At 36.5% G+C, this 12,502-nt stretch overlaps 1 protein-coding gene across 1 annotated transcript in view; it reads left to right on the top strand.

The window, feature by feature from the left end:
* AGBL3 (AGBL carboxypeptidase 3) overlaps window positions 1-12,502 on the top strand; it is a 94,576-nt gene that overhangs the window by 9,362 nt on the left and 72,712 nt on the right. The window contains 2 exon segments of the mRNA XM_089917382.1: window positions 5,752-5,933; window position 6,480. Of these exon segments, the coding sequence (XP_089773508.1) occupies window positions 5,752-5,933; window position 6,480 (183 nt within the window).

Raw genomic sequence — 12,502 nt, 5'->3', positions numbered from 1 at the left:
ACCAGGCTGATCTCCCTGTGCTATGCGGCTGCTTCCCACTAGCTATCTGTTTTACATTTGGTAGTGTATATATGTCCATGCCACTCTCTCACTTCGTCCCAGCTTACCCTTCCCACTCCCCATGTCCTCAAGGCCATTCTCTACCGTCTGCATCTTTATTCCTGTCCTGCACCTAGGTTCTTCAGGACCCTTTTTTTTTTTTAGATTCCATATATATGTGTTAGCATACAGTATTTGTTTTCCTCTTTCAGACTTACTTCACTCTGTATGACAGATTCTAGGTCCATCCACCTCACTGCAAATAACTCAATTTTGTTTCTTTTTATGGCTGAGTAATATTCCATTGTATATATGTGCCATATCTTCTTTATCCATTCATCTGTCGATGGACACTTAGGTTGCTTCCATGTCCTGGCTGTTGTAAATAGAACTGCACTTAATTTCCATTTTAAACCTTGTTTTCTAGTTGTTTTTGTAGTTCTTTCTTGTTCATTTCTTCTTTTTGTTTTCCCTTTTGTGGTTTAATGGTTTTCTTTTGTATTATGCTTGAGTTCCTTTCTTTTTGGTTTCTGTGAATCTATTGTATCTTTTTGATGTGTGGTTACCCTGGTTTTCAAGTATGTTAACCCATAACTATATCTACTTGCTTTAAACTGATAGTCATACAAGTTTAAACACATTCTAAAAGATATTCATTTTTATACTCCCCTCCCCTACATTTTGTGATTTTGATGTCCTATTTTACATCCTCATGCATATCCTTTTACCATTAATAGTAGATATAATCACTTTTACAATTTTTTTGGATTTTTTAAAATTTATGTACTGACTTATTAAAGTGATCTTCAGTCCTTTTATATATTTGCCTTTCCTATAGATACTTGCTTCTTTTCTATTTAGAGAAGACCTTTCAATATTTCTTTTAGGTTAGATTTAATATTGCTGTATTCTTTCAGTTTTTGCTTGTCTGAGAAATTTTTTATCTCTCCTCCTATTCTAAATGATAATCTTGCTGGGTAGAGTATCGCAGATTGCAGGGTTTTCCCTTTCAGGACTTTGAATATATCATGCCACTCCCTTCTGATCTGCACAGTTTCTGCAGAGAAATCAGCTGATAGCCTTATGGGAGTTCCCTTGTAACTGACTCTGTTTTTCTCTTCCAGCCTTTAGAATCATCTCTTTAACTTTTGCCATTTTAATGCTGATAATGTCTTGGTGTGGGTCTGTTTGTGTTCATCTTGTTTGGGACCCTCTGTGCTTCCTGTACCTGGATATTGGTTTCCTTCTTTAGATTTTAGGAAGTGTTCAGCCATAATTTCTTCAAGTACATTTTCAATCCCCTTTTCTCTCTCTTCTCCTTCTGGAACCCCTATTATGCGTAGGTTTGCACTCTTTATATTATCCTGTAAACCTCATGTGTTGCTTTCATTTTGTTGTCTTTCTGTCTGCTATTCTGATTGGGTGATTTCCATTATTCTATCTTCCAGATCACTTATTTATTCTTCTGCAGCACTTAGTCTGCTATTCATTGCTTCTAGATTGGTTTTTTACTTGTCAATTGAATTAGCTAATTTTGACTGTTTCATTTATATAGTCTAGTTCCTTGTTACAGTGATCTGCATTTCTATTGATAATCTTTCTTAATTCCTTCAGCATTTTTATTACTTCCTTTTTGAAGTTGGGGCTTAGAAGACCAGTGAGGTCTGTTTCATTAGTTGTTCTTTCAGGGGAGTTCTCTTGTTTTTTTAATTGGGAGTAGTAGTAGTTCCTCTGCTTTTTCATTTTACTTAACTTTCTCTGTCTCTATGAATTTAGGAGAAACAGTTATCTACTGTGGTCCTAAGGGGTGTTTTTATGTGGGAGCACCCCTGTGTAGACTGTGTGAGTTCAGTATTTTTGGTGCGAGGGCTGGTTTTGGTATGGATACCAGCCACATCTTTCTTCAGAGTTTGCTGGCCATTATCCCCTTGATAAGGGGTGTGATTTGTTTTGTAGTGTCTAGAGTCTGTGCTTGATGTGAGGTGGGGTTTCCTCTTTCTCCGTGGTTGTCATTGCCTCGTTGGGTTCTGGGTCTGCTCCCAGGTTTTGGAGTAGAAGTCCTGAGGGTTGGGTTCAGTAAGGTTCCATTGCCCTTGAGTGCGTGCCCTTCCCCAAAGGAGATGATTGCTGAAGCAAGTGAGGCTCTTGTGGTCACAGCAAACCTGTGCACTGCCTGTGTAGGTCTCTGCGGTTCCTCTCAGATGCAGCCCAAGGTCGTATCCCTTTCTCCATTGTGTTTGTCCCAGGTCTCGTACAAGGCTGTGGTGTGGAGTAGGCTGAGGCTGAGGATGTGGGCATTGTGGCTGCAGAAATTGAGGTGGCTGTGCTGCTGCCTGGGATCTGGGCTGCCTCTGTGGCACACTTCTTCCTCGACCTGTCTGCCACATATCTGGTGCTGAGCTGCAGCGTGGAGTGGGCGGAGCCAGCGTGCTCTCACTGGGGAACAGATTGCTTCACACTCCTCACCAGGACCTGTCTGCCCAAGATTCAGCACGTAGCTGCTGCACGTTATCGTGGCACTGCCTTGTGTGTGTGCTGACAGTGGTCACCACAGCTATGCCTGGATCACACCGCATGCACCCTGGTCTGATCCTGTGCAGTTAGACCAAATCTTTGCCCTGATCTCGCACCAGGCTGTGGTGTGGTTTGAGCAGAGACAGGGCGTTCACCCCTTCCAATTGGGAAGTGCAGGAAGGCAGCAGCTGCCAGTGCAAGGCTCTCTCCACCTTGATTATTAGCAAGCCAGCTCACGTGCACTCCTCACAAGTAGAGTCTAGGCTTCTCCAGCTCTTCTCTCTGTCTCAGTGGATTTCCCAGCAGGCAAGAGGGCTTGTCTCCTTTGTGCGGGACCCCAAGGCATGGATGCCCAGATTGTGAGTCTGTCTGTTCCCTCCCCAGGGTAAGGGTCTGCCCATATGGACCTTCTCTTCCTTATAGATCCCTCTCAGAGGCACAGGTCCTGACCTGGTGCCTTTTTTCCTGTCCTACCCAGTTACATGGAGATCTTTCTTACAGCTTTAGTTGTATAGGAGATCTTCTGCCAGTTTCCAGGTAGTTTTCTCTGAGAATTGTGCCACATGTAGATTTTTTTTTTTTTTTTAATGTATTTTGTTGAGGAAGGTGAGCTCCACGTCCTCCTACTCTGTCTTCTTTTTTTTTTTTTTAAAGAAGATGTTGGGGGTAGGAGTTTATTTATTAATTTCTGCTGTGTTGTGTCTTCGTTTCTTTGCGAGGGCTTTCTCTAGTTGTGGCAAGCGGGGGCCACTGTTCATTGCGGTGCACGGGCCTCTCACTATGGTGGCCTCTCTTGTTACGGAGCACAGGCTCCAGATGCGCAGGCTCAGTAGTTGTGGCGCACGGGCCTAGTTGCTCTGCGCCATGTGGGATCCTCCCAGACCAGGGCTCGAACCCGTGTCCCCTGCATTAGCAGGTAGATTCTCAACCACTGCGCCACCAGGGAAGCCCTACTCTGTCTTCGTGATCCTCCCATGAAGTTCAAACTTTTAAGGTTTGTTTAAGGTTTGATTTTTAATTAAACTAAATGAAAGTGGTCATTGTAAAGGACTTCACTTAACAAAAGAATTTACCTTGACATTTCTTTAAATAATTAGCTCTTTAAATGCATTTACAGTATGATTCAAATTTTTATGGACACAATGTTTTGGAAGTACATTTTTATTTAAATGAAGTATGCCTGTGTGAAGAGTTTCCTTAATAAAGTCATTCATTTGCAAATGTATATGGCCGTTTTGATGTATACTTGATTTTTTAAATTTTATACATTTAGAGTACTTTCAAATACACATGAAAATATTTCTTCTAAATATTCACATATCTATCTGAAGATATTCTGAAATTGAAGATAAGGTTTTTATCCTTTTTTTTTTTGATAATTTTCACCGCCATCCTATAACAAATCTTCCTTTTTGAGAAAACAATTATTCTCAGTTTGGTATGTATCCTTCTAGACCTTTTTCTTTGCATTTATACACATACCTATACCCATATTCATAGAAAGTTTATAGTACTATTTTGCAGACTTCTTCGCCCACTTTTTTGTCTTTAAAATTTTGCCTGTCTGTTGGAAGGAAGAAGGTACCTCACTATTTTAAGTAACATTTCCTTGATTGCTACAGAAATTGAGAATTATTTCATATGCTTGACTATTTATATTCCACCTTGTTATGAATTGCCCATTCATAGTAATCCTTTGTTAACTTTGTTTTTGTTGCTTCTGTTGTTTAGAATTATTTTGAGGTTAAGTTTATCATTCATTTGTGGCTTTTTATTTTTATATCTATTTAAGCTACAAAGACCTTCCCTACACCGAGGTCATGAATATAATCATCTAAATTTCCTTTAAGTACTTTTATCTACTTGTTTGAATTTTGGTATTTAATTTCTCTATGATTTACAAATAGTAAGAGGTATGGATCTAATTTTATTTTCCAACTCATAAATAGCTACCTTGCCTTTTTTTTTTTTTTTTTTTTTTGCGGTACGCGGGCCTCTCATTGTTGTGGCCTCTCCCGTTGCGGAGCACAGGCTCCGGACGCGCAGGCTCAGCGGCTGTGGCTCACGGGCCCAGCCGCTCCGCGGCATGTGGGATCTTCCCGGACCGGGGCACGAACCCGCGTCCCCTGCATCGGCAGGCAGACTCTCAACCACTGCGCCACCAGGGAAGCCCAGCTACCTTGCCATTTTTGAGTCATACTGTAAAGTAGACAAAATGTGCTCTATTCACATAATGGAATACTAGATGATTAATAACTGTTGGATAAATGGATCTATATAAGAATCCTGAGAAGTAGCAAGGGAAGGTAATATTACCCCTTATTTACATATAGTAAGATTTATGTTCAAAGAGGCTGCATTGGCCAACCAAAATCATATAGAAACAAAGTGGTAGAATAGAACTCAGTTTCTCTGACTCCTAGTCTAGTTGCTATATCTGCTATTGTACAAAAAATAGCCAAGAATTAAATCTAGCTAAAAAGCCACATTTCAGAGGTGAAAGAGCAAGAGGAGTCAGTGAGACAAAATGGAGAACCAAGTATGTGAAAGATAGAAAGAAAACTAGGAAGTGTAGCATCATTAAAAAACAAGGGAAATGAGCTTAAGGAGGGATGATTATCAACATCAAATTGATGCCCCACAATTATCCCATTGAAAGAGGGCCACTGCATTACCTACTTGGGGCAACCCCATTGTATTCTATGCAAATTATGTTCCTGGTGTTGTGTCAAAAATTGGCCCTAGAATGAGAACTGAGAAGTTGTAACTGAGAGTTCACTAGCAACCTCTGAGAATATAGTTCCAGTAGGTGGTGAGGAATTATGGTCAGTGAGTGTCATTTAACGCATTAGACAAATGTTGCCTCAGTGTGATCAAGTTTAAGAAGGCTCAGCAGTAGACAGTTTGCTAGAAAAGCTGCAAGAAACAAATGTCTTTGGAGTAGCAGTGAGAATTTAGCATAAATTTATAGTATATGAGGTCAACAACTAATTTCTAGCTGTTGTGAAAACTAATTATTACAAAATTTCATTAGTACTTTTATTTTTTTTAATGCCATGAAGTATAACATATTTATAACAATATCCACAAGTATTCATAAATTAATGTTATTGGAAAAAAAATAAACTATGTAAAAAAATTATAGGAATTGGGGTTTTCTTTCTTATCACTCATGATTGTGTTTGAATCCTTTTTCAGCTGACTCTATTAGTGACCCATTTTTTCCCCGGACTACACAGATACTATTGGAATATCAGCTAGGGAGATGGGTGCCTAGTCTTCGTGAACCACGAGATTTATATGATGTCTCTTCTGGTCCGCTGAGCCCAACACGGTGGCCATACCACTGTGAGGTCATTGATGAAAACGTTCAACATATTGTATGTTCTTAGCAGTTTTGGGGATTCAAACATTGGCAAACTTACTTTGCCACACTTGATTTCAATGAGAAGGATCATGGTATTAGAACAGTGTGCTCCCACAGAAATATAACATGAGCCTTGTATATAATTTAAAATTTTCTAGTAGTCACATTTAAAAAGGTAAAAAAGGGACTTCCCTGGTGGTCCAGTGGTAAAGAATCCACCTTCCAGTGCAGGGGACGTGGGTTCGATCCCAGGTCGGGGAACTAAGATCCCACATGCCACAGGGCAACTAAGCCCGCACACCACAACTACTGAGCGCACATGCCTCAACAAGAGAGCCCACGTACTGCAAACTACAGAGCCCATGTGCCCTATAGCCCATGTGCCCTGGAGCCCCCACGCCACAACTAGAGAGAGAAAACCCACATGCCACAACTAGAGAGAAGCCCACGTGCCTCAACAAAGATCCCGTGTGCCACAACTGAGACCTGACACAGCCAAATAAATAAATAATTAATTAATAAATAAACAGAATTCATCCAGTAAAAAAAAAAAAAAAAGGGTGGGGGGGAGTGAAATTGATTTCAAAATATATTTTATTTAATCTAAATATAATCACAGTATTTTACATTCTTTTTAATATGATGTCTTCAAAATCTGGTCTGCATTTATACTTACATTTCAGTTCAATTCCAGTTTCTCTCTGTCCTTGCCAAAACTTGTCTTTTATTTTTTGGATAATAGCCATCCTAACAGGTGCAAGATGATGTCTCACTGTGGCTTTGATTTACATTTCCCTGAAGATGACTGATGTTAACAATGCAATCCGTATCAAAATTCCAGTGGCATTTTTTTGCAGAAATAAGAAACAACTCTAAATTTAGATGGAACCACAAAAGGCCACAAACAGCCATATCAACCTTGAGAAAGAAGAACAAAGCTGGAGGCATTACACTTTCTGATTTCAAAATATATTACAAAGCTACAGTAGCCAAAACAGTATGGTACTGGCATAAAAACACACATAAAGGCCTATGGAACAGAATAGAGAGCCCAGAAATAAATCCAGGCATATATGTCAACTGATATTTGACAGGAGTGCCAAGAATACACAATGGGGGAAAGACAGTCTGTAAAAATGTTGTTGAGAAAATTGGATGTCAACATGCAAAAGAATGAAATTGGAACCTTATACAAAACAATCAACTCAAAACAGATTAAAGACAAACTTAAGACCTGAAACTGTAATACTGCTAGAAATAAACAAGGGGGAAAGCTTCACGACATTGTTCTTGGCAATGATATCATGGATATGACACCAAAAGCCCAGGCAACAAAAGCAAAAAGAGACAAGTGGGACTACATCAAACTAAAAAGCTTCTGCATGCAAAGGAAGAAATCAAGATAGTGAAAAGGCAGCCTATAGAATGGGAAAAATATTTGCAAAACATATATTTGATAGGGGGTTAATCTCTAAAATATATAAAGAAAAGCAAAGAAACTAATAACCAGATTTAAAAATGGGCTAAGAACTTGAATAGACATTTCTCTAAAGAAAATATACAAATGAACAACAGGTATATTTACTGACTTTTTTATGTGAACTGTTTGATAAAATACTTTGCCCATTTTGTTGTCAGTTGTACTTTTTGTTTTCTTCTTGGTCTGTAAGTGCTCTCTATATATTCGGGAGATTGGCTTACTATGTCATATACGTTGCATACTTTTTTTCTTAGTTTGTCATTTACATTTTGTCATTTAGAAAATTTTAATTTTTATGTAATCAGTATATCTACTGTTTTTCTATGACTTCTGGGTTTTGAAATTCTCATGTTTCTCTTACACTTTTCAAGTTGTATTTCTTTGTGACTAAATTTTTATTCATCAGCAATCCATTTTGATGCAAGAAGTAAGCTCCCAATCTAGTACCATTAACATCTAGCCAAGTGTGCCAACAAGATTAGTAAGTAAATTATTTTTTTTCTACTGATTGGAAAAGCCACAATTATTATATACTAGACTCCTAGGTCTGATTTTGAATTCTATTCTATTCTATTAGCTTGTCTATTCATATAATGGCATGAAACCCTTTATTACTATAGCTTTAAAACTGTAAGTTTTATGATGACTTAGTTCCCCATCATTACTTTTTTCTTTTTTTTTTAATTCTCCAATTTCTTGGCTATTTTTGCCTTATTGTATTTCTATATGGAATTTTTTAAAAGCTTTCCTAGTTGCCCCAAAATTAACATTGGTAACTTTATTGTGATCACATTACATTTATAGATTAATTTAAGGAAGAGTGACATCTTTACAATATTGCATCTACCTATCTAAAAACAAGGTATGTCTCACTGTTTATTCCATTCTAGTTTTTCTTTAACTCCCTTAATATAGTTTAAAATCTTTTTCCCACACGTTTTCTAAGTTGTATTGTTAGGTATTATTTTCTAATTTGTTTTGTAGAAGAAAGTTAAGTTTTGTGTATTAATTTTGAAACTACCTACCTATGGTTTCTAATTTTTGAATTATTATATATGTGCTAGATAAACATCATCTAGTAGTAATGTAATTAAATCTCCTCATTTCCAGTTGTTAATACCTCACATTTTTTTTTCTTGACTGAATGCATTGACTGGTACTTTCAAAAAATATTTAATAATTTTACATTCATCTTTTCCTAATTTTAATGGGAATGCTTTTAGTGTTTTACCACTAAGCAAACTATAAGCTTCTAGTTTGAAATAAATTTGCTTTCAATCCTATCAAGGAAGTGTCCCTTTATTCTTATATTAAGAAAATTTACCAGGAATAATTACTACATTTTATTAAATGGTTTTTCAGCATCTCTGGGGAGAAAGGATCATAATATTCTCATTTGGTATATTGCTTTGGTGAATTATGCTAGTAGATTCCTTAAGTCAATATTATTGGAATAAACTACAGTTAATCATTATGTATTATTTTTAGTGTGTTGCTGAATTCTGTTTGCTAATATTTTACACAGTATTTTTGCTTTAATATTCATAGATAAGATACATTTGTAATTTTCTAGCTTTTATATTTTGAAAGGTTTTGTTATAAACATTTCTCAAAGTCCTTTCCCTATGTTCTAGAACAATTTGTATAATACTGCAATTAACTGTTCTTTTAAGTTTCATAGAATTTCCTTAAAGCTATCTGGACATAACTGTTGTTTTAGAGTTACAAAGAATATTTTTATTATACAACTTATGTTTCTTCTTTGTTAGTTTAGGTTTTCTATCTATTCTAGGGACAGTTTTGGTTATTTGTATATTCCTAGAAAAATAATGCTTTTCATGGAGAGTTTTAAATTTATTTACATAGTTTTAGGCAAAGAATTCTTTTATAATTGTTGTAATTTCCTTTGAACCTGAGATTTTTTTCTCTGTTCTCATATTTTATGTTAAGTATTTGTGCATTCTTATTTTCTTCTCCCTGATTATATTAGTGGGGTTTATCTTGTTTTGTCAAAGAGTCAATGTTTGAATACATTTATTCTGTTGTGCTGTTTTCTAATTCATTAATTTATGATTATTATAATTATCTCAGAATTATTGATAATATAGTAATAAATTATGTTGATGTATCTAATTGTGGCATACCATTAAGGGAAGTTTTAACTCCCAGTCTTTAACTTAAAAGGTTAATGCTATTTAGCTTCTTAATGAATTTATAGTACTGGTACGGATCATTTTTCTAAGTATTTTAGTGGTTCAAAGATGATAGGTATAAAACTATAATTTGACCCACAGATTTTCTGAACATTGTCTGTAGTACAGACCTGGTCGTGTTGATATGAGAGTTATTTGATTTAGGCATCCTGGGATTGCATCTGTCTTTAGGCCTAGTGAAGGCATGGCTCATGAGTATAAAAATCTTCTGAGGAGATTAGTATTCGGATTGTTATTTCTATGGGTAATACCACTTGGTTATTTACTTCTAATAGTCATAATTCTCCTGTCTTTAGGTCTGATGTTGGGATTATGTAGGAGTCAAAGTTTAAATCCTCATACTCTGTATATTCTTAGATTCAGTATCACTGATGTCCTATAGTTTTTACGGTAAGGGAAGGATATTAATTTCATCTATCATGTAAAGAATTCTTAATGATGGCAGGGCAGTTAGAATTAGGATAATGGCTGGTAAGTTTGTCGGGATAGTTTCTACTTATCGTGCTTCTGTTGTACTTGTGTGTGTTAGTTTAGTTGTTAATATTAGTGAAATAATATAGAGGACCAAGGAGCTGATTAAAAACACAATTATCAATGTGTGATCATGAAAATGTAGTAATTCTTCTATAATGGGTGATGTTGCATCTTGAAAACCTAATTGGAGAGGATATGCCATGGAGATATATAGGACTTTCACCTATAATTTAACTCTGACAAAGTTATGGAAAATTTTACTAATGTCTCATTTATTGAGAAAGACATAATGATTATGATGTTGGCTTGAAACCAGTAGAAGAGGATTTGATTCCTTCCTTTCTCAGCTATTTTGAGTTAACATAAGTGGGCTCTTCAAATGTGTGATATGGTAGACATCCGTTTAGTCATTCTAGTTAGCTCTGCTGTTAACACTTCTCATTTTGATGCAAATGCCTCTCAGATTATGAAAATTATTAATATTACTGCTGTTAGTGAAATGAATGAGCTTATTGATGAGATAGTGTTTCATGTTGTGTATGCATCTAGGTATATCATTGTGGTATTCCAGGTAGACCTAGGAAATGTTGTGGGAAGAAGGTTATATTTACACCTACAACAAATATAGTTACGAAGTGAATCTTTGCTCATGTTGAGTTGAGTGTATAGCCTAAGAATAGTGGGAATCAATGTACAAAGCCTCCCATAATAGCGAATACAGCTCCTATTGATAATACTTAGTGGAAGTGTGCAACCATGTAATCTATATCATGAAGGACAATGTCTAGTGATGAGTCAGCTAGGACAATTCCTGTTAGTCCACCTACTGTAAAAAGGAAGATGAAGCCTAGGGCTCATATTATGGCTGGAGATGATTTGATATTACCTCCATGAAGCGTTGCTAGTCAACTAAATACTTTTACTCTTGTTGGAATAGCAATAATTATACTGGCTGATATAAAATATGCTCATGTTTCAACATCTGTATTTACTGTAAACATGTGGTGAGCTCATACGATGAATCCTAAAAGTCCAATTGATATTATAGCTCATAGTATACTTATGTACCCAGAAAGCTCTTTTTTCCTGAGCAATAAGTTACAATATGTGAGATTATTCCGAATCCAAGTAAAATTAGAATATAGACCTCAGGATGTCTGAAGAATCAGAATAAGTGCTGATATAAGGTTTGATCTCCCCCTCCCGCAGGGTCAAAAATGGTTGTGTTTAGGTTTCGGTCTGTTAATAGCATAGTAATTCCAGCTACTAGTACAGGTGATGATAGTAGCAGTAGCACAGCTGTAATTAAAACTGATCATACAAATAATGGCGTTTGATATTGGGGTATAGCATATGGTTTTATGTTAATAATTGTAATAAAATTAATAGCATCTAAAATTGAGGCAACAGCTGCTAAATGCAGGGAAAAGATAGTAAGGTCTACTGAAGCTTCAGCATGGGCTAAGTTTCTGGCTAAAGCCTGTACCAGCACTGGCTTCAACAATAGATGATGAAAGAAGTAGTAGGAAAGAGAGTGGAAGTAATCAGAAGCTTATATGATTTATATGGGGAAAGGCTATATCGGGTGCCCCGATCATTAGTGGAACTAGTCAGTTCCTGAAGCCTCCAATTATAATGGGCATAACTATAAAGAAAATTATTACAAATGTGTGGGCTGTTACAACTACGTTGTAAATCTGATAGTCTTCAAGCAGTGTTCCAGGTTGACCTAGTTCAGCATGAATTAGTAGGCTTAAGGTAGTGCCCACTATCCCAGCCCAAGCACCAAGTAGTAGATATAAAGTACCAATGTCTTTATGGTTAGTTGAGAATAGTCTGTGGTTTATGAACATAGGTTAAATGGCTGAGTAAGTATTAGACTGTAAATCTAAAGACGGGGGTTGAGTCCTCTTTTTGCCAAGTCCTGTGGTGAATTTTACATATTGAATTGCAAATTCAAAGAAGCAGCTTCAATTCTGCCAGGGCTTCTCCCACCTTTTTTTTTCCTGGTGGTAGGAGAAGTAGATTGAAGCAAGTTGACCAGGGTATTTAGCTGTTAACTAAAAGTTTCTTGGGAAGTGTAATCCCACCAATCTAGTGAGGATTTAGCTTAAAGTGTTCAATTTGCGTTCAATTGATGTAAGATATAGTCTTGCAGTCCTTATTAAGCAGGAATTAAGTAAACTTGCTTAGGGCTTTGAAGGCTCTTGGTCTGTGTAACCTAAATTCCTAATCCATTACTCAGAGTATTGGTGTAAGGGGTAGGAGTATTAGGGATATTACAATTATTGTTGGTAGGAAAATTGTTTTGCAAAATCAAATTGTCATTTTATTTTTATATTATTTATGGAGGGAAATATAGTTAGTGCTGTAGAGTATGTGAGTCATATGTAGAAGTATAGGTTGAGTAGTGCT

Source organism: Delphinapterus leucas, chromosome 9, assembly GCF_059928025.1.
Source record: "Delphinapterus leucas isolate spDelLeu-1000000601 "Yukka" chromosome 9, BTC_Dleu_Yukka2, whole genome shotgun sequence".
NCBI classification, from domain to species: Eukaryota; Metazoa; Chordata; class Mammalia; order Artiodactyla; family Monodontidae; genus Delphinapterus; species Delphinapterus leucas.
The sequence above is the reverse complement of the archived record's forward strand: the minus strand, read 5'-3'. Positions and strand labels throughout refer to the sequence as shown.